General features: G+C 40.6%; 1 protein-coding gene across 3 annotated transcripts in view; it reads left to right on the top strand.

Moving 5' to 3' along the window:
* ST6GALNAC5 (ST6 N-acetylgalactosaminide alpha-2,6-sialyltransferase 5) overlaps positions 1-20840 on the top strand; it is a 193880-nt gene extending 173040 nt beyond the window's left edge. For 2 of the 3 annotated variants that reach the window (XM_023209211.2, XM_023209218.2), the window contains 2 exons: positions 5148-5255; positions 18120-20840. In XM_023209211.2, the coding sequence (XP_023064979.1) occupies positions 5148-5255; positions 18120-18351 (340 nt within the window). In that variant the 3' untranslated portion in view covers positions 18352-20840. The remainder of the gene's footprint in view (positions 1-5147; positions 5256-18119) is intronic. The other variant, XM_023209225.2, reaches the window with a different exon arrangement.
* Positions 20841-23580: the final 2740 nt, after the last annotated feature.

Here is a 23580-nt window from a genome sequence, read left to right as displayed (position 1 = left end):
GGAAGAAAATGGTGCTGTAGACGTGCCCTTGGCCCCAGCCCATGGAAACCCAAACTATTAGCTACAACTCCATATTAAGACATGAAATCAATGTAGTGAGGCACTGAAAGATTTTTTTTCTAAAGTAACGGGAAGAATGGGATAAAATGGAACAGAGTAGAATAGAAAAGATATTATCAGCATTCATCCCACACAGTAAGTTAGGCAAGGTATTGTTTCATGAAACTTTTATTTCGGTTTGATAGAGATGGAGATAGATGGATAGGGATTTCTTCTCAAAGTGATGAAAATGTTCTGAAATTAGTGGTGATGGTTGCACAGTCCTGTGAATGTCAAATAAATATCACTGAATTACACACTTTAGAAAATGAAATTAAAACTGTTTGTGTGTGCGCCTCAATCACGATGTAAAAATGTATTTTTCACTCTAGGTTGAAAGATTTTGGAAATTACTGGTCTGGGAGATGAGGAAAATGCTTTCTCAAAAAGACATATATAAGCTGAGACCCAGGGTAGCAAGTCTTGGATAAAGTAAAGGATCTGAGAGCAGGAGGGAGAAACCTCCCTGGAGGTCCAGGGAATCAGGTGTGAGAGAACATGCAGTGGGTTGGAGAAAAGCCCCCTGTGGCTGCAGTCAGGAGAACTTGGGGGTGGGGGTGACACAAGGTGAAGACGAGAGGTGAAAAGACGTCAGCTGGACAAATCTAGGTGAAGAAAGGACAATGAAGAATCAAGGGCCACTAGAGAGTACAGCCTGGGTTGGAACTCTGGCTCTGTCACTCTCTAGTTGTGAGGACCTGGACAAGTTATCTAACCTTTTAGAGACTTAGTGACCTTACTATGAAAAGGGGATAGTGACTACCAATCTCTGGATGGACTGGTCTAATAATCAAATTGCCTCATTTCCTTAATTCTAAAACCTGTACTGTTATACATTTATGTTGTAATTTATCCCTCTTACAAAAACTGTTACTGAGTCAATTGCTTATCTTTAAACTAAAGGAGAGCCAGACTTAGTGGTGCATGCCTATAATCCCAGCTACTTGGGAGGCCGAGGCAGGAAGATGGCTTGAGCCCAGGAGTTCAAATCCAGTGTGAGCAACATAGCAAGATCCCATCTCATAAATTTTTTTTAAAATAAAGTGATATGATAAATGCAATAAAGAATATAAAGTAACAAATCCATTCTTTGGCTAGCAACTAGAATAGTCTCAAAGAATAGTCTCAAAGAAAGACTTAAATCCAGTACCCCCAAATTCTTTGTGTGGAAGAGCTAGATAGTTTTTAAATCCTAGAAACCTTGTGACTAGTCAAGGGCTGGCCCAGGCAGGAGTGGGCATGGATCTGGTGGAGGAAGGAGGAAGAGCTGGCTGTTGGCACTGTGGCCGTACTCCCTGGAAGGCCCAGCAGACACCATGGGTAGCCCAGCCAGCAGATCACGTTGGGGATTCTGATCATCGCCAGCTGCCACAAAATCCAGTCGTGCATTGACCTTTGCAACTCACAGATAAGAGAGACTGTCACTCATTTGAATGAGTTATTTAATCAAGGAAACATTTTACAAGGAATCAAGAAGGAGGGGAGTTATTTAGTTTCATTGTTTACTTGTTGAAAAATCTGAAATAAGTAGAAACCGTCTCAACGGAAAACACTTCTCTCTTTTTAGTTTAATGGTTGATTGCTAAATAAGTATTCCTAAAACACTGCCGCAATGTTAGCTATTTAGGATAATTAAACGTTGTTCTAGACTCCTTAAGAAATCATTTTAAGCTGATAAGTTAGATACTAAGTCATCGCACCCTTTGGCCACTCAGGATCTTTAGGAAGCCATCTCACAGCAAGGCATATCCTGCTCACTAAATTCACTAAATTCTGACCAGTGAGAAGCTTTTTCTCACCCGGTCTTTCTTCCTGACCTTCCTGGTTGGTAAGGAGGGAGCCAAAGCTTTGTGGAGGGGCTGGTGGGCCTCTTTCCACAGACATCTATCTGCCAGGGTCCATGTAGTCCCTACTCGGGGGAATCACACTTATGAATGTGGAGGATGCCAGAGTACACTGCTGCTTCCAGAAACTTTGTGCCTCTTGCCTTCGGGAAACCATCTGAAAGAAGCCAATACTCTATTGACTTAATATTCTTAACCTGTAGCCTGCTCCAAGCTGAAAGAAACAAGTCAGAAATGGCCCTTCAGGACAAAACTATTTCTGTCAATTAAAACCTAAAACATTTAGCGTGTAACGGTATTTCTCAATGCATGCTTCTCTTGAAACCCAACAAAACACTAGCATCTGATACATAAAGTGCAGAATATCTAACTTGCAGATCTCATGATCAGGACTTTCCTTTTGGGTGAATATTTTGAAGAAATGGAGTCATTTAATAGATTGTGATTGATAGAAGTTTCACCCTCCCTAAAAGCAGAGAAATAAGTGGCTCAGGAACAATCTGCAATTAAGAAGTATGACAAATGACTTAGATGGCCAAGTGGTATTCTTTGATATTAAAAAGTAACTGTACTTGAAAATAACTTTATAATTGAATAAGGGTACATTAGGAAAATATGATTCAGAACCAATATTACAGTAATTAGATAAAGGAAGCATAAATGAAATAACTGCAGGAAGAATATTTCCATAGAGATTATAAATGAGATTCTGGTGGAGCAGAAAGGCCCTTAATTGTAATTTAGTGTGCACTATAGAATTATCAGCTCAGTGTGTTACTTCATCATACAAAAGAATATCTGATAATTTTCCCTAATAAGCATATGACAGCTTTTCATATTCTTTCATTACAGCTGATTAAGTGTAAAAACAGTAGATATTCCTTTGTTAGAAAAAGAGTTCAACAAAGAGTTTTAGAAAGACAGCACAAAGTGTTGCATTTCTATAGCACGTGACCCCAAAAGGCTGTTGTTTAGGAAGTCTGGGGAATTTTAAGTGTCACTTTAAAGAACTCTTCACTGTAGTTTCTTTCGTCCTCTACCTTGCATTCTTCTCCCCATTTTACCCACAAAGCCTTTTCCTGTGCAGCCACATCCTCCTGTATTCAGGCTGTGGTTTATGATCTCTACTACATCACATAAAACAGAACCAGAGTTATGGGAGAGTTTCTGCCCCTGGAGAAAGTCCCCTTTCATGTGTCCAATAGCTCTAAAAACAGAGGGAATATAAGTGTGATTCCCAGATTAGGCTCCTGAAGCTATAAGTGAGCTGTCATCCTCTTCCTGGGTTCCACATCCTCCCAGTTATTCACTCACCCAGATTAGGTCCAGAACACATGGCCAGTGCATTGTCATGGCCCATAGGTGAAAACAGCCTCTAACTTAAGGGAAGCCACTTCCTCTTCTTGCTCTTTGCCATTCAGTCAGCTCTACTCCATCCCAGCTCCTTCAGTCTCAAAGGTCTTATGAATATATAGCCTTCGTGAGAAAGAAGGAAAATCATTAATACCAATCTAGGCTGAAAGTTTCTAAATTTCCTAATACCTGCCCTGACTACTGATGGTGGCCCCTACACAGCCCCCAGTAGCAGGGTGTTGGAAGAATTTTCTTCATGGTTGCTAAAAAGCACTGAAAGGAATGGTGAAATTATTTACCTTGTTTGCTCAACTTAGCAACTAGAAAAGGAGGAAGAGATGTCAATGTATCAACATAGCAAGCTTGGTGCTTTTTATGCATGCTTGCTCATTTAGCTGTCAAATAGCCCAGGGACAGAGATTCCTGTGTCTCCTTTATAGATAAGAAATGAAGGGTCAAAGATCAACAATAACTTGCCTCAGGTCATCCAGCTGGTTATGATAGAAATAGGTAAGATTCAGCCCATGTTATTCCCAGAAGCTTTAAAATGTGCTTCCTGGGATGTTACCAGGTCAAAATACAATGGAATAGGGAAATGAATGACCAAAGGGCTTAAGAAATAGAAAGTTGAAGCCATGATCCTCAGGGATAACTAAGCCACCTACGCTGTCAGGTATTGGACAAAATGAAGGACTCCTTCGAAATGTCCTTTCTCTCTCTCTTTCTCTGTCTCTCTCTCTTTTTTTTTTTTTTTTTTGGTCCTTATATGAAATGGAAATAATGATGCAAACTGATTGACAGAAGGTTTTCCTTCTTCTCAAGGATGGGTGCTACACAGTGCAAGTAGAAAAGCCTTCCTGCACCTCTGTTACTCACATCACAAATGGTGCTATGGCTGGGCAAAGTCAGACAGTCTGACCTTGGGGATAAGGTGTTTGAAACTGGCTAATGAGGCATGCCGTAAGCACTGAAGGAAAAGTAAAACAGCAACCCCCGAAGAATTGAAATTAATATCCACAGCAGTGTAGCATGGTAGGCTGAGTCATTCTCACAGGGTCAAATTAGACCTTGGCGTTATGTCTCCACAGTTATCCTAAGGCATAGTATATGGTGGAAGCTCATTACAGATGTCTGAATGGGAAAATTAATGAATGGTGGGGTGCACCAGTTCATTCCTTAAATTCTGTCAATTTTTGGTCTCCTAATAAAAATTTTCTTATATGTAAAATGAAGCAAATATTCAGTTAAATAGAAGCATTCCTGTGGCTCTTTTCCTCTGGTCATTAGCCCATATCCAATTGAGTGTACCCTTCTTATGGAAAGACATTCAATCAAGATGTTGGTGTTAGTCTACTTGAAGGCAAGCTTTTACCCTAAGTTCAGTCAATCAGCCAATTGATTAATAGATAAATACATGTGCATGTTTATTTATATTTAATAAGCTACTCATTATCTAGCCTGTTTGGGGAACAAGGAGAATTTCTAGTTACTCAAGTGTTCTTGTTAAGAAAGAGTTGTTAAACGGGGACTGTCATAAGAAATTGAGTTGTGGTAACATATACACTTAAACACTGAAACACTGATCATCATCTTTGATGATGCAGAAGTCCCTTGAGCATCTTTTAATGTCACACATTCAACATGAGCATCAACATCAATTATGACTGTACTGTGGAATATGGTGATGTTAGTAAGAGATGTCAATTTGGTAAAGTTCCAGATATTTACCAAATGGAGGGAGAGAGGAAGAGACTCTGTTTATAGTTAGCCTTACTCCAGAAAGAATTAAAGATGGTAGTGTGTATAATGGTTACTTTACCAGCTTGCAGACTTAATTATTGTTCCTTCCAGGAAGATATCCAACACTTGGCTCAGCACTGGCTGGTTCACAATGACAATTGCACTGGAGCTCTGTGACAGGATCAATGTTTATGGCATGGTGCCCCCAGACTTCTGCAGGTAGGATTTATTCTGCAAGTGTAAATCATCAGCCGTGTTGTGCAGGGTTTATAAATATCTGATTCTGAATATCAACCATGAAACATGTCTAACTATCTTCTTGAAGCAATTAATTAGCATGTCCCAAGTTCTCATTCTAGAAACAACAAACAGCATTTAATTATGTGATATAAAATATTGAAAGTTTTTGTTTGTACTGCTGGAGAATAAATCCATCTTGTGGGCTTCATTTATCCTCTGAATATTTATCAGCCAAAAGTAATGCAATAATTGGCATAATATTAACGATGAGCAACTATTAAGAAATATTAGTTTTACTCTCATTTCAAAGGAATGTGATAATTTTTTAATGAACTAAAGAGAGCAATTCCTTTGACAGTAAGACCTCTTTTCTAAAATTAAAATATTCCTCTGAGCCTCCTTCCCTTACCACATCAGTGGCCTGGGCTTGCACTTCTAAGGCCAAAAGCATAGGCATAATTAATTTCAGGTGTCATTTTAAAGGGAACATGCACACATCTCTGCTGCCACCTTAACTTTCCTCCTGGCATGTGCCCAGGCAGAGTTCAGGGCATACCATAGATGCACTCGGCAATATTCAGGGCCTGATTTTTGGAAGCCTGCTTGAAAACTCACCTGTAATTTGAAATAGTGAGGCCAGAAATCCCAGAAAATATCCTAGTGTTTGGGAATGCCTGATGGCCTGCATGTGGCCTGAATCCTGATCTTCAAATGGCAAAAGCTGGGGTGGGGGTCATTTTAAACTTGCTTTTTAAAATGTGTGCTTACTTACACTATCTGGTGCTTAATTTGTTTATGTTTTCTAACAATGTCTTGAAGGCCATGAGTCTTTAGGCAAAAGCTGCAATTTGGAGGTTTAAAGCAAAGATGAGAAACAGCATCTAATCATCCCATTACCATTTTGCCACTTTTCTGTCTTTTTAACCCAAAGATCCAACACAGCAACAAAGTAATTGATATGGAAGACTCAGGCCACAAAGAAGGAGAGAGAGGTACAGACAGAGCAGACCTTTGATGTAAGGTCAGGGTCAGAAATGCTGGGGCTAGGCTACACAGGTGTAAAGCCTGGCCTGGTCACTTACCCACCTAGTACGACCTTGAACAAGTCACTTAGTGTCTCTAGATCTCAGCTTCCTCATCCATAGACGTGGATGTGATAATAATAGACTCTGCCTCAAAGGACTGTAGGCAGAGTAAATAAGCTAATACATGTGAAATGCTTGGAACAGTGCCTAGTAAGTACATGGCAAGCACAAGGGAAGTTAGCTTGGATCCTCACCCAGTGCTGCCTCACTTAATTCACTGGCCCAGTGTCCCTGTTTAACAATCTACACTCAAAAAAGTAAGTAGAATGGCATAAGAAAGCAAACCGCCTCCTCAAACCAACAGGCTAACAGAGACAGTGAGAATGGCACTTATGGGCATGCAAAGAGCCATCAACGTTGATAGTTATACAGCAGATATAATTAAGCAATATTGCCATTAGGATGCCAGAAAGAAAAAGCATGAATAAATTGAAATGTTAATGACTTCAAGTGTTCAAGGAAATATTCCATTTATTATGGAAAACAAATGAAAGGCAAGTTAACCTGTCATTTCTCCTACTCAGAGTTAGTTCATCATGACTTCATGTACGGTAGGATGGAAACAATTTATGGAAAATACTAACAAAGAAATTAAGATAATGTCAATGCTTTATATATTGCCACTGGCTCTGTGTTGCTTTTCCTAAGCTATCATCCCCAAAGGTTTGATAGTTGTTTGCACAAGATGGTTTCAGCAAGAACTCTTCAAAAGGACCCCTATGCCCAAGTTCTGTCAGAGAAGTGGAGAGTGTCATGTGGAGGAAGGGTTCAGTGCTGGAGAGAGCATCCCACTCAGTCATAAAGCCTGTTTAAGGAAGGGTAAGAAGGAAGACCAGGAGTGGCACAGATGAATTCCCCGGTTCCATTCATCTGCATTTCCAGGACATGTTAACTGGACCACCAGGCATCCAGTTTCGAATTGTGGGGCCTTGAGCCTTGTTTTCCTTGTTTGTAAAATGGGTATAAGAAAATAAGAAGAACAACAAGCAGGTCATGGTGAGAATTAAATGAGATAATAGATGTAGAGTGTTGGATGCAGTTCCTAGCACACAGTATTCAGGAAAGAGTATCCATATCATTAATATTAATAAGATATATAAAATAATTTATATTATTAACATTATCCCAAGCACTTGAGAGTTTCCCTGAAAGATACCAAGAATTTTGAGCAGGGGGCTGGGCGTGGTGGTTCACGACTGTAATCCCAGCACTTTGGGAGGCTGAGGCAAGCAAATTATTGCTTGAGCTCAGGAGTTCAAGACCAGCCTGGCCAACATGGCGAAACCCTGTCTCTACAAAAAATACAAAAATTAGCCAGGCATGATGGTGTGCACCTGTAATCCCAGCTACTCAGGTGGTTGAGGCACGAGAATTGCTTGAATCTGGGAGGCGGAGGATGCAGTGAGCCGAGATCGTTCCACTGCCCTCCAGCCTGGGTGACAAAGTGAGGCTCTGACCCCCCCCAAAAAAAAAAAACTTAAGGGGGCTTCAAAGAAGAAGACACAGATTCTTGCCTCCTGGAGGCTTATAATAAGCCTTACCCGTGCCAGAATATAAAGAACACAGCAAAGCCACTTACCATGTGACTATAAAAGGAGGCAGCTTTTGCAATCTTCATCTAAGAGTCAAATAAGTCTGTAAACAGTACCTTCCTCACCACCAGGGAATGAAAAAGCAACTGGTATGGTAGTCTGCTACTCTTCTGACCATTCCCTCTTTTATCTTTATTTTGAAAGAAGCAGAGAACTATTAGGGGCTGAAAACATGGTGCATGTATCATGAGCTCCATGGCTTAACGAGGTAAGCTATCGCCAGGGCCAAAAATGGTTGTGGATGGTTTTGTGAGGTGGTAGAGCTCACACTGGAATATAGCCTCCCTGAGAGCAGAGTTTTGTGTGTTTAGTTCAGTGTTTGAGACCTAGAACACAGGACAGTAGATATTTACTCTCCTGGCATATGGCAGATACTTCATAAATATCAAGGGAATGAATGGTTGTGTCCTCTGCTCTCCGTAGTGCTATAGTAAAGTGTGTTGTGTATGGATAAAAATAACCATTTCTGCCTCTCAGAAACTCTGACCTTGAGAAAGTTACTTGAACTCACTGAGGCTTAGTGACTGATACTGGGCAAGTTACCTAATGCTCCATCTCAGAAGCCTTACCTGCAAAATGGTGATGACAATTATCATATAAACTCTCTTGCATTGTGAGTTTATATGATAATTGCTTGAAGTCATAGATGAGGAATGCTTAGCAAAGTCCCAGGATCTGTTCAGTACACAGAAAGTTATGGGGTGAAGGGATTCACTGACCTGCAATTGTAGATACTCACTGGCGCATTTTACGGAACTGGCATTATGTGGCCTCCAGCTCCTTGCAGGGCATCTCATGGGCTGCTCAAAGTGTGCCTAGCCTTTCTATAGCTTCCCTAAAGTTCCCAGTGTCTCACTGCAATGAAGAGGTAGCCACATGGAGCAGATTTTAGCAGACAAAAAGAGAGCCAACTGTTCAGTTTGGGCAAATTAACCATTTCAGACCATAAGACACAATTAGTAACCTCAAAAAGTCACTAACTAAATAAACCACAAGACTTGTATTCATTCCGCTAACTCGTGTTGGGCACCAGGGAGGTAACAAGAGATGAATGAGACAGGGTCTCTGCCTTCAGTCGCCTGAGACTCACTTGACCACAATTCAATCATGAGGTACAGAAGGTTACTCGAGGTGCCAGTGGGAGATGATATTCACTCTCTGCCTGTCAGTAGCATCTGACCCACCGAGCTTTATTGGACCGTCTGTCTCCAACTTTCAAACTGGACTCAGAGAAGTCCTTGCATTCCTCTGATTCTATCAGGTGGCACACAGACAACAAGAATATTGGACCCTTCCACCCTACTTGGTCAGGGGCAGACCCACTTGGCTCTGTTTGCATACGGGCTATTGTATAAGATTTCTTTTCAACAGAAGATCCTTTGACAAATAAGAACTTTAACAACCTCTAGTCTAAGACACAACCATGCTGCTTTCCAATCTAAATCAAACTCTTTCACACTTTTCAGGAGAGTGGAATCATCACCTTCTTATTGTCCCAAAGAGAATGTCAGTTGTCATATGCATGGTGTGAGGGAGGGGAGGCAGTGGGACAGAGAGAGAAGAGCTGAATTATATCTTGGGGATGCAAACAGCCAAGCAATCCGTGAGTACCTGATCCCCAAGGGGAAGTATCGGTAGCCTGGAGAGTCATTTCCCATCTGCTGTCCTAGAGGTCTGCCTTCTCATCTCACCCAAAGGGCCTGAGTTGCTTCTAGGAGTCATTCATTGGCAAGAAAACTTCTAGTACCCACTTAAAGTATTAAGCCCATGGACTTCTTAGGAAGAAAGATAGCATCACATTTCATATTTAAAACCACAAATGGAAGTGGTGGACATATAAATGGCCATGGTGGCAGATGACAGACATATCTCATTCAAGATCTAGCCGAATCTAACTGACTCAAAGTCATTTGAATGGCATGCAGCATCTTTCATTTGGTGCTGCGATAGCCTCCTGGACTGCTCTCTCCAATTCTTGTCTTCCTCTCCAAACATGACTGCCTTGCTAGATGACAAATCTGACTTCGGGAAGTTACTTAAAACTCCTGAGTGACCTCTTTCTGAGAAGAATTCACACTCCCTAGGTTAGCACGCAAGACCTTCAGGATATGGCTTCTGCATACCACTTTAGTCACATCTTCTCCACTGATGCAGATTTATGTGTTTATTTGTTTATTCAACCTTACTGAAAAACTCATAAAGCAACTCACCCTACAGACACCTGTTCCTATGCCCTCAGTTTGGACTGCCCATCCCCTACTTCCTTAAGCTGACTGGTTTCCCACCAACCCTTTACTAATAACATTAATGGCTGATATTTGTTGTGCACATACCTCATGCTGGCTCTGTGCTTAACATGAACACATGCACTATTTCCTTGAGCCTTATAATAATCGCATGAGGTAAGCATCACTAATATCACCATTTTACATAGAAAGCTTAAAGACATGAAACAGCTGCCCATGGTCATAGAGCAAATAAATAGCAGAGCTGGGATTTGAATGTGATCTCCAGGGCTCAAGAGCCAATGCTCTTAATCCTTCAGTTCACTGTTTCAGATACAGCAGCCCTTCCTTCTCAGCTCTCCTTAGCCCCGTCTGAGTCAGACCTACTGGGCCCACTGGGCCTCCATCTACCTCTGCCCTGCACCATCTCCTGACTGGTTTGTCCATCTACTTTGTTTGACTCTAGGCTCCTTAAGAGGAGGTCCCTGTATCAATCCACATTTGTATCATTAGCACTTGTCATTGTGTCTGGCATAGAGTGTATCTTCAGTACAGATTAGTTCAATGACAAACAAAAATAAGCCTTGTCCATGGGGGTGTTTAAGAGATTGATTCTAAACATTATTACTGCAACACCAAAAGTACCAGGCACATTAAAACTCTAACTAGCAAATTCAGATTTTGAGGGGGCCCCAGAAGTCAATGGAGGCCACCTTGTTTAATTTTCAGCCAGAGCCAGCTCTGGGTACTCAAAGAGGGGCTCAGGCATCAGTCCCCCACCCTGCCTATATCACCAGACTTCAGGCACATCAAAGTTCAGAAAGCTAGAGAAAATTAATGTCATGTTGCACCAGAGACAACATCAAAATATATTATTCTGTGGACAGTGGACTCTTAAATCATGCCGTATCCATACTGTAAGCCAAATTCATTCTCTCTAGATGGCCTATAAATTGCGTGAAAAGATCGGTTGTCGTTGCTTTCCAAACTAAGTTATGCTGAGTATCTAATCTCATTTTCCATTGTAAATTATTTGTGATGATAATGGGCCAAGCATTTAAATTCTACCTAATAATCTTATTTCTGGTCATACTTAGCACACTACCAAGTTTACAACTCTCTGTTACCCATCGTTTCTTGAGTATTAATTAGTGGGGTAATGATTCAGAGCGATCACTGTCATGGAACTAAATTAATATCTCATCTGTAATGTGAAGGACATCTCAAAGGTATCGTGAATATCAGAGAGTTGATGCTGCCAGAATTATTAGCTAGTGAACATTAATAAAGCTGCCAGCCTAACAGGGAAAGTTCTTACTTGGCGACAGTCCACCGGGTAGAATCGGAAGCTTACTTACAGAAGACGGGTGTGGAATGGCAATGCCACCCATGTGGTTTACGTTTTATGAAATAGACTTAAAATATATGGTTGTGCTTCCTCCAGGGTGAGGGTGGGGCTTGGGTGATTCACTGTAGCTCTTTGTCCCATGAAGGGTGGGCAGCTGCAGGCTCTTGGTGTTCCATGCGCCCAGACACACAAATGCTATTCCATGGGCTTCCAAGGTATACAGCTCTTTTCCTCCCAAAAGATCTAAGGACCAGAAATTAAGGCAGCAGAATAAGGGTGGCTCAGTGCACCTCCAGGACTGTGACAGATGCTTGGGAAGGACTGCTGCAAGAATGTTTTCTTCTCAATGCCTCATAGTGTCACCAAAGCCCCCAGTGCAAGCCAGTTGCAGAACAACCTAGCAGCTTCACAGCTATTAATTCAACTCTGTTCTCTCTATTCTTCAAACATTTCCTGAGTACCTACTATATGCCAGGTACCACACCAATAATAGAAATGGGTTTAAAGAGAATGTCTAAGTGTTCTAGAAAGAGGCAAAGACACCATTCTTTCCTCAGGATATTTGCAGCCTTCTGCCTAGTCCAGCCCCAAACCCATGGGCAGGGTCAACCTAGATCATACTATAGGAGAGAAAAAGTAATTTCTTTTCCTCCTCCATCATAGGTTCTTTGCTGAGTCTCCTATGACAAAAGACAGATTAACGAGAGAAAAGCATACACATTTATTTAATACAAATTTTACATGACACCAGAGCCTTCAGAAATGAAGATCCAAGGAAACAGGGAGATCTCCTTATTTTTATGCTAAGTTTGATGAGGAAGTGGATAGTTGTGAAGAAGTAGGATTGGACAAAGAAGGTGTGATCTAATGGTAATAAACCAGGGTGAGTGGGGTGAGGTAGCAAGGTCTGTTTGTTCAGATTCTTTTTGGCATTTCCTTGTCTTTGAGGATAGGGATGTTCATTTCCTTTGGGTATATGGAGGGTACCTCTGGAATGAAGGTTTATGACCTACTTTAGAGGAGGGCAAAGAAATCTTTTATGACCTGCATCAGAGGAGAAGGGTGAAGGGAGGCAAAAGTGATCTCCCTGCTTCTGTTGTTTCCTCAAATGCCAAGGTACCATATTTTGGAGCAACATGTCCTAAACCTCGTCAGTACCCAGAAATGGAAGTGTCTTCCCTTGCTTGTTAGAGTTATGAGGTTTTTTCAGTTGTAAAACTTAGCTTTAGAAGAGTCAAAAAGTGGAACATTACAAACCCCTGCTGCCATTAGCACTGATGGGCAGAACTATACATGAGCACAAAGCCTCTGTTTAACACCCTGAGCAGATCACAAGCACCACATATGGGGCTCCTCTGTAGCAAGAGCTCAGAGGAAAGCAGCAAGGACAAGCTGCTTTCAACCACACGCTGTTGATGCCAGCGAAACCTGGGTGCCATTAGTACAGAAACCCCACCTGGGGGACAGGAGTTTTCCGAGACACAGCACCTCACTCTTAAGAGGACAGAGTCTTGGCCTGGCGCGGTGGCTCAAGCCTGTAATCCCAGCACTTTGGGAGGCCGAGACAGGCGGATCACGAGGTCCGGAGATCGAGATCATCCTGGCTAACACGATGAAACCCCGTCTCTACTAAAAAAATACAAAAAAAAATCTAGCCGGGCGAGGTGGCGGGCGCCGGTAGTCCCAGCTACTCTGGAGGCTGAGGCAAGAGAATGGCGGGAACCCGGGAGGCGGAGCTTGCAGTGAGCTGAGATCCGGCCACTGCACTCCAGCCCCGGCGATAGAGCGAGACTCCGTCTCAAAAAAAAAAAAAAAAAAGAGTACAGAGTCTGGAGTCAACTGGCTTTGGTCCAAACCTTGGCTACGAAACTTCAGTTTTTCTGTGCATGAGTTTCCTCGTCTGCAGAGTAGGGGTGCTAATAGTAACTCTCTGCTACAGTGTGGATATGTTTTGTTTGTTCCCACCAAATCTCATGTTGAAATCTGATCCTCAGTGTTGGAGGTGGGGCCTAGTGACAGGTGTTTGGGTCATGGAGGCAGATCCCTCATGAATAGATTAGTGCCCTCCCTGGGGTGGGGCATGAGTGAGTTCTCATTTTGTTTGCCCCCAAAAGAGCTAGTTGTTAAAAAGAGCCTGATACCTCTCCCTTTCTCTTCTTCCTCTCTCGCCTTGTGACCACTGCACACACCAGCTCCCCTTCACTTTCTGCTAGGAGTGGAAGCAGCCTGGAGCTCTCACCAGATGCCCAATCTTGAATTTTTCCAGACGTCAGAATCATGAGCCAAATAAGCCTTTTTTCTTTATAAATTACCCAGACTTGGGTATTCTTTTATAGCAACACAAAATGGACTGACACTCTCTTATAGGGGTGTTGTAAGGACTAAATAAGTGAGTATATGTGGAGTGCTGAGCACTGTGCTCTGGGCTGAAATGATCAACTCCAGCAGCTTGGATGGACAATGAGTGAGGTTGTGTGCTGAAAGCCAAGCAGTGGATTGTCTCCCTGGGTGTCAGATGCTCCCTATCAAACGGGAGCTGCAATATTTGCCTCAGAGGGCTGATGGGGATGTAAAAGAGATCACATATGTTAAGCACGGAGGCTGAGCAGGTACTTACAAAATCAGTTGTCTCAAATGTGGCTGCATATTAGAATCTCAAGGAGCTTTCCACCATTAGAATCTTCTAAGGAGCTTTGCTGTTATGATATGTATTATTTAAAAATATATGTTTATTTTTGTCTTAAATCATCTTAGAGTTACAGAAAGATTGCAAAAATAGTACTGAGAGTTCATATAACCTTTATCCAGCTTCCCCTAAAGAGGATTTGAGTTCCTGTGGTCCAATTATCAAAAGTAAGAAATTAACATCAGTACAATGGTCAGCTAAACTACAGGCATTATTGAGATTTTACCAGTTTCTCTACTAATGTCCTTTATCTCCTCCAAGAATGAATCCAGGTTCCCTTTGCATTTATTTATCAGGTGTCCGTAGTCTCTAAATCCATGGCAATTCCTCAGGCTTTCCCTGCATTTCATGACACTTTTGATGAGTACTAGTCAGGTATTTCGTAGAATGTCCCTTACTTGGGGTTTATCTAATGTTTTTCTGTACTTAGATTGAGGTTATGCATTACTGGCAAGGATCACAGAAGCCATAGGCCCTTCCCAGAATCTCATAACAGGGAGTATGTGATGTCCGTATGTCTTATTACTGGCAATGTTAACCTTCATCACTTGGTTAAGGTAATGTCTGCTGGGCTTACTCATTGTAAAGTTACTGTTTTTCCCTTTGTCATTAATAAATAACTTGGGAGAGATACTTTCAGGTTATGCAGATAGCCTATTTCTCCTCATCTTTTTCCCTGTTAATATTCCGTTCATTGGTGCATCTTGCCTGCAACAATTACTGCAATGTTCTGAGGATGGTTTCCTAGTCCCTCATTCTTTCTACATTGTTTATTGGAATTTTTCTGTCATGAAATGCTGTTTCTTCTCCTCCATTTATTTATTCAGTTATTTATTGAAATTATCATGGACTCATGGATATTTATTTTATTTTATTGGTTTTATAATCCAATACCGACATTGCTTATTTTGATTCAAACCTAAGACACTTTCTAAAATACCTGTGCCTGAGTTCCTCTCCAAGTCATCTGAACCAGAGTCTATGGGGATGGAGCATAGGTATTTCCTTAAAGCTCCCCAAGTGCACTAAGTGTTAGTTCCCTCACTCTCCCCACCTGCTCCCTTTAAAAAGAAAAAAAAAATTCTTCTTCACATCATTCTGCAGGGCTTGTTCTCAAACTGGCTGTCAGAATGTGGATGGCAGGCTGTAGCCACTTGGGGAACCGGCTCTGTGGTCATCTCCATTCCTGCCTCCTCAGCCCACATATCCTTTCCTTCAGTTTACGGGGCCCACAATGGGAACTTGAGCACCAGAATTCCTTTTATAACTGCTTCCTCGTGTGGAAATTCTGCTGATGTTTATCATAGTTTTCACTGAGGTCAGGTGAAGGAAGAAAAAACCAGGGCAGCCTTTGGAAAGTCAGGTTTGAGAAAAGACCCAAGGAAGTATGACCTTCAGCTAGGAGTGTCTTTCTAAATGGCATAGTGAACTTAGTGAATTCCAGCTGATGGCAGGCTCACAGCTGGGGGAGATGTTCCTGCAGTTTCCAGCTCTGCCTGTCGACTCCCAGAAAGCACTTTTCTGCTGCTTGGACAGAGTTTTAACATGTGGAAACAACTCGCTTACATGAATAACTTATCTTGACACCTCTGAAATCACAGTAACCAAATATGTAAATTTAATTCTCCTTTTAGGGGATCAATATAGAGTCAGATAAGTTTTTTTTTCCAAAGAGATAGTCTTCCTGAATAAGGAAATTGATCCTATAGCATCTTTAGCTGGTTTCCAATTACCCTCCACTCCTAGGTGCCAAATCAATCTCATGATATTTTTAGAAACCTAATTGTTTCTTTAGTCAGATTGATGCCAATAAAATGTCCAAAACTTAGATGAATCAGATTTAAAGTGATTTGCGATGGAACAAAAGCTTAACCCCAAGCATACCATGGCAACATGAAATTGGCATGGTTGCTCCAAATTATGCCATATGAATATGGGAAGATGTGTCTCAAAAATTCTTATTTTTTTCTTCATAGTGGTCAGCTTCAACCTGAATTTTTGTTAGCAGGCATTCTCTGTACTGAAAACACGTCCTATTAAAATTTTAATGGGACTCCAATTTCTAGGGTAAGTAAATTAATAAAATCTGCAATAACTAGTCAGGAAAGGATCCAGTGTTTCACTATAGAGCATAGAGATAATTCCAAGACAGGCATATTAGAGATGCAAAGTGTTAATTTAGCACAGCATCCAAGCCAGGATAAGGAATGTTTAGATGCTTCATGACAAAAATAAATCTCTCTTCCTGGAAGAACTTTAACCTAAGAGGAGAAACAGCTCAAAGGTTTATTGCTGTCAGAGCCACAAACATGACACCCCTCTTGATAAAAGACTTCAATCCCTGACCCCAGTAAAGTTGCTACTCTAAAAGCTATTTGTGTATTGATCTCCTCTGAAGAAAACAAATAGGTGTCTGGCAGGATGAGCATCTTTGGGAAACCAAGTTATTATACTTAGAGGAGAGCCCAGGTGACCAAAGTGAGAACCCTAGGGCATCAGGCTCTGAAAGATGATTTGCAAGATGATGAGAAGCCTGGGTCTTCTCTTCTTAGTCTCTGCAACAAGGCCAGTTGCTGAGCATAGCTCAAATTAGGGGAGTTTGTCTGCCAAGAAACCTTGACTAATCTTACCATTCATTCTTCAAAAGACAGAAGAGGTGGGGTAGACTAGCCTGTTATAGAAACCAGTCTGAGACCAAAACTCTTTAGTGCATAAATACTGTGTTAACCCTAAAACAAGGGCACCTACCACCCCCACATATTAACCCTGTGCACACGTCTTGAAGAAATGAGCTAGTGTTTCCTGTTTGAGGCTGAGACAGAGATATAGAGGCAGAAAAACACTTGGAGACTCTCAGGCCACCAGGCAAGGACTGAGGATATAGAGTTTCTGGACTAAAAGACTGTAGACTTTGAGTACATAGGCCATCTGAAGTGCCAAAAGAAAAATCGTGACCTCTTGCTTGCTGTCTTCCTTTTTCTCCCATAGGATCAAGCTAGGATAATCAACTTTCCATACTCAGAGAAGAAAGTGTCTTTAGAAGTTTGCTGTTTAGCTGCTAATTCCATATACATTTCTTTCAACAATAGAATTTTTAAAATTATTTATTGAGCACCTACCAGGGACTATTCTAAGAATAAGACAAAACATTGCCCTCATGAACACCCAATAAACAAGCAAACAGCAACAACAATTTCAGAGAGCAACTGATGCTATAAAGAAAATGAATTCAAGTGAGATGTAGTGAGGGGAGCAAGTGTCAGGTAAGGCCTCTCAGAGAAGGATATTATTTGGGCTGACACCCAATGGTGAGGAGTGAACTCAGAGAGAGAATTCCAGGCAAGTGACCGCCATCAAGTGCAAAGGCCCTGAAGTAGGGATGAGCATGGCAGAGTTGACCGGAAAGGCCAGTATGGTGGGAACATAGTGAACAAGGCTGAGTGGATTAGGAGAAGACTTGGAAGAGAAGCCACATCATAATGCATCCCAGCAGCCATGCTCTCTGTATAACTGGAAGCAGCTGGAAGCTTAGTGTAGTGGGGAATGGGAATGACATATTTTGTTTGGGTAATATCTCTACAACTGCATGTGGTAAACACACAGTAAGAAGAGTGAAAATAATACTATTTTTGTGACTCATTAATATGTAGGGTCTAACTCTGAGAAGACTGAATATTCTGCAGCTGATTTTCAATCTTTTTGATGAAAATGATGGTCACTGATTTTATTTCACAACCTCAAAACCTCTCCACTTCCTTACTGTGTAATCAGAAAAACCATTTGTCAAAACTCATTTAACTAGAAAATACAATTTGTGTTTATCAGCTTATTAAAGATAACATCTTACCTCAATCAGTCAAAGGAAAAAAAAATTCCTTTAATCAGTTATCTCAATTTCCTCCTACAGGGATCCCAATCACCCTTCAGTACCTTATCATTATTATGAACCTTTTGGACCTGATGAATGTACAATGTACCTCTCCCATGAGCGAGGACGCAAGGGCAGTCATCACCGCTTTATCACAGAGAAACGAGTCTTTAAGAACTGGGCACGGACATTCAATATTCACTTTTTTCAACCAGACTGGAAACCAGAATCACTTGCTATAAATCATCCTGAGAATAAACCTGTGTTCTAAGGAATGAGCGTGCCAGACTGTAATCCCAGGTATTCACTGCATCAGACACCGAGACCCTGAACTTCCTGAGCTACCAGACAGGAAAGGGTAGCAGAAAACAGCTTCACTCCTCAAGAAGTACCATGGACAGATGTCTACCAGGCGTGACAAAGCAGTGCAGTTGGATTGTAAGGAAAAATTCCAGAACTAATGCATCCTAATGAGTGTTGTCTCCTTCAATGGTGTTACTTAGGAGCTGAACACTCAATTCAGTTATACCACTATGGCTAAAAACATTTTGGATCTCTTAGTATTGCCTTTGAAACTGCAACATAAGCAACTCAACAATATTAGTTGCATTCCTTTATAGAAATACCGTGTCAAAGACATTTTTCTATCAAATTGTATTCTTTCCTGTTCTATAACCTTTGTCATCTGTTAGACTGTGTATGTGTGATTTGTAAAAAGCAGGCTGAAACTATGGACATGATTTCTGAAGAGCACATCTCCACTGACTTTCATAAAGCAAATGTCCAATATTTATTTATTGAGAGTTTTTTAGTGCAATCTAGGCCAGTATTTTTATAGATTATGATTATGTGGTAATTTATCCTTCCTAACTCTTTAATCCTGAATGATGGTTGGAAATGGCCTAGAATTGGGTTACTCTGTTCACAATGCTCATTGTTAGCATGCAATTGGTATTTGACTTGGAAATGTTGTGATGTATTTTTTGAACCCCTAGGCTTCAGGAAAACTGCTCTTTTATAGAAAGAATAGCAATGACATTTTCTAATGTGCAGAAATGTTCCAAAAGGACAAAATTGAAAACCAAAAACTATGTTATTAAAACACAAAAATGCTAACAAGAGAAATTTAAAGGTAGTTTTCTTTAGTAATAATTGATGTGAGTGTCCTCTCTTGAGCCCTGGTTTCCTCTTTGGCAGAATGATGTCACTGTACCAGAAAACCTCTTAGGTTTCATCCCAAATCTAAACTTGTGGCCTCCTGTTGACCCATTTGAAGACTCTGCACTTGGAGTGATGGGGTCCCAACAGTAGCAGGAACCTTACTTTGGGGGGCCTCATCTACATTCATATTACTTATCTCACTCTTGTGGTTAAAACTACACTTCTTCCTCAGCCCACATGGGCTAAAATCTACCCCCTGCTTCTCTCGAAGCATCACCATCCACCTCTTACCCAGCCTCTCAACACAAAAACACAGGATAGACACACACACACAAAAGGCATACTTCCAAGGGGTTTCCTGGCTACAAGAGCACAGAGCTGCCCTTCTGTGAGGAAAAGAGACTACAAGGACATGCCCTATCATTCGACTCATTGATGCTATGGACTATTTAGACTCATTACAAATCTTCTTAGATTATATTCATTACCATTCCATGGTCTGAAGGAGTATAAAGGACTTATTTTATTCAGAGCCAAGATAAATTCATATTACAGATTTTTATTAAAACAAGTAATATTGTTCAAAAATAGTCTCATAAATATACTAGTGTTTTCTTTACACATGACTCAGAAGGCATTAGAGAAACTAATTTGAAGGCACCAGCAAATATTATGTATGAAGACTGACATTGTTTTACAGACATGACTTGGCTTGTGATTAAAGAAGCTTTATCACATTACCACTTCTTTCCCTTTTCTTAATTAGTACACTAACTAGTACTATTAATTCTATGGAGTACTGTTGTTAAAATGCAAACACAATCAGGGTACTCACATAACATAATCAAAGTTGGTATTGTTGAGTGTGACTTGGGCTGTTCAAAGCCAGTAAGGTTGAAATGGCTGTCCAAAACATACTGGAATATATTCTTTAAGTTTTCTCATAGTTTTTAAAGGGACTTTGAATTTTATTCCAACACATTGTCTTCCACAGCATGGACTCTGAACACATCGTATTTTATCAACATATGAAAAAGTGTATAAATTTTATACAATTTACTTATAGGCCACCTTTATAATCACTTGAAGAGATTGTGTTGCTCAAACGTAAGTGGCTTCTTTGACAATTTCTATATTTGTGGAAATTTGGAAAGGCATAGTTTCAATAGGCAAGAATGTAATTATATTGCCTCATCTAATAATATCTCACATATCTGTGTATCTTTAGATTTTAGATTTTCTTTAAGAAAAAACCATCATGGTAGCTCCATCTTGTTTGTAACTTCTCCCTCTCCAATACTCAAAAGAATGAAAAGAGACCAAATTCGGAAAATCCTGGCTTCACTGGGAAATGTTTTAAATCTACATGTAGCTAGCATATGTGATTTCATATTTTTTGAAAATGTGGTGTAAATAAGTGTAAAAATTACCACTTGCAAAGTGGTTTTATTACAGCATTAAAGAAAATGACTAGAATTCTGATAGATTGTGCTGATGAACCTGGTTGTGTGCAACTGAATTCTTGTCTTGCCACGACCATTTCATGACTGTCAGTCTTAACGCTATTCAACACCATTAAATATAAACTCTGATATAAAAGATGACTACAGAACCATGTTTATAGACCTCAGTGATTTCAGTGTCTGATTGTGTTTGAAGCCTAAGTCATACTCGTTATGTTACATACCTTTTTCCTCTCTCCCAGCTGTGTCATCAGCTCCCTCCTAGCTTTTAAGACCACAGTAATACAATGCCACAGCTGGCCGATCCATGGCTTCTGTTATTTCAACACAAGAACATTTGGCAGAGGCCATTACAATAGATAGCCATTATGGGCAAAGATACAGGAATTTGCAAACAAAATCAATCACTTCAAATGGCCCATAAAAAGAGGAATCTCAGATTTAATATTCTACAGTAAATATTCACCCAAGAAAGCATACATTAAAAGAACATTAGGAGGTAAATATTCAGCATGCTGCGTGGGGACTTAGCTGTGTGATTACCGTTAATGGGCGTTTGGCAACTAAGTCCCTGTGCTTCGCTAACCCTGGTGTGTTCTCCTAAGGGCTACACATAAAACCTGAACAATTCAGGGACTTCTGAGGTTGTCAGATTTCAGAGTAAGATCTTTTATTTAAAAAAAAAAATAGATGAAAGCAAAACATAATGTACTGTACCTTAAAGAGAAATTTGTGTGGTCTCTCACAATCCTTAGGTTACTACCAGATTTGTGTATCATTTGTTTTCTGAAGTTCTCTCCATTACTGATCTGTTTGAATGACATGAGAATGGAGGGAAATAATCTCATTTTGAAATAAAAACTCTCCTCAAAAATTAAAATTACCAACTTAGAAGATAATGAATGCTGAGTAAAAGTAGAAGGAGAAAGTTGAACTTCTGTTAGGATTAAGACAATGTTATTTAAAGGCATATGCACACATTTAGTACCTGACTAAATATTTGTCCTTGTGTAAGAGCAAACTCATTTCAGAAATATATCCTGAATTCCACCAGAGTGATGCTTCAAATTGTTAAATAAACCTACTCTGAGAGAAGGGTCCATGTTCCTATTCTCTCTCTGCAGTGTGAGGAGGTGATGTTAACACTCTGTATGTTTTGTGTCTGACCCAATCATTTCTTCCATTCTCATTGCTTCTCTCTTAAACCTCATTGTATCTCTTTACTGCCATTTTCTCCCAATTGTCTTCTTTTGTCTACAGTGTGCTTTTTAAACCAGCAGACTTTGGGACTGTTAAGGTCTTCCTTGTAGGTTTTTAAACTAAAAATCTATCTGGGGAACAGATTTGGGGTAGGTCCTACCAGAGTAATGACCATGGTAGGTGGGAGGACTATATCTGGCTACCATACCTGGTACTTCAGAAGTACCATTATGGTTTGCCCGGAGCCAAGTGGGGAGTGAAGAAGAGGGGTCCCCAAGACACAGACTTCAATGCTAAAACCAGGGAAGCCCTGGGCTCCATGACAGTGGCTCACACTATCAGAAGACCATCTCAAAGAAAACTATAATAATAAGCCCTGGGGGGCAGGATGTGTGAACCAATTGCCTAGGTGTTAGCACATGCCAGAAGGTACTTTGGAATGGAAAGAGGTGAGAGTGTCTCAAGGTTTTGAAATGAGCAAGTGTAGCCCCTCTTTGGTAGCTCACTCATCCCACCTTCTCAGGGTATTGAAATGCAAACGCAAAAAGGCTGAAACCCTGTTTGTTTCTACTCAGTGCCCTAATATTATATACTACCTTGAATTGTCCTTTGTCTTTTTATGTACGTGTCCTGTTAGTCTAATTAGATTGTAAGCTCCTTGAGGGCAGAGACTCTTTCTCCTTTGTCTCTGTAGCCTATACCTAGTATAGTGCCTTGCACACAATAGGCGCTCAATAAATGTCTGTTGTTGATGATGACCTCTTAATGTTGACCCATTGGATTGGTAATTGTGTATAAACACATCCTTCTATTTTAAAAGTATAAGAAATGCAATATGTTATGATATAGTAAAATTTTAAGTGGGTTTTTATAGGGTTAGTTCTTAAACCTGTAATGTTTTTAATCAGCAGAGCTGACCTAGATTTCAGTAGGATAATGTTGCTGAATTCATTATGTTTGCTAATGCTGGCTGTACTGAGCACACAGGTGAAGTAAAGTTCAGCAAGCTTTGTGTTTTCTCTGTTAGTGAACTGCTCTTAGCACAAATTAAATTTAATATTGACAAATGCTCTACCATCTGCAGAAAGGCAGAAGAACAGCTTGGGCTCTGACTTCTGTGCTTCAACAACAAAAGGAAGGCTAAAATGAGACAGGTTATAACCTGCTTTAAACTTGACAGCTTTCTAAAGCTGCTAGGAATCCAACTGGTGGTTATTGAAGGTCTATAAAAATTAAGTATACATTTATCTTAAAAACTAAATGAAACAAACAAACCAAAAAACATTTTGTTTCCATGAAGCAGATCCAAAATGGTTTCATCTCTACCAGAATGTGAAGGGAAAGGAGAACCCTTGGGAAAAGCTGTCCTCAGGCGGAGCATCGCAGGCTCCTGAATCACCACCTGGCCAGAACCTGATGTTTGGTTACCTCCCAGCTACAGGAGAGGGCAACAGGCAGGCAGTAAAGGTGAGTCAGCTGCCACCTTTACTTCTACAAAGGACCATATTATTCCCTTCTTGAGCATGTGGACACTCTAGTATTCCTCTTTCATCGTCTACTCTTCCACGTACTTATTTAAATGTGCGATCTCAATTTCATTTTTTAAAGCATAGGAAAAGGGCTAGAAGATACTAAACTGAGAAGAGTGCTTATTTCTAAATGGAGAGGATCACAGA

The sequence above is a fragment of the Piliocolobus tephrosceles genome, chromosome 1 (genome assembly GCF_002776525.5).
Source record: "Piliocolobus tephrosceles isolate RC106 chromosome 1, ASM277652v3, whole genome shotgun sequence".
In the NCBI taxonomy this organism is placed as follows: Eukaryota; Metazoa; Chordata; class Mammalia; order Primates; family Cercopithecidae; genus Piliocolobus; species Piliocolobus tephrosceles.
Note: the sequence above shows the minus strand (reverse complement) of the source record. Positions and strands in the feature narration are given on the sequence as shown.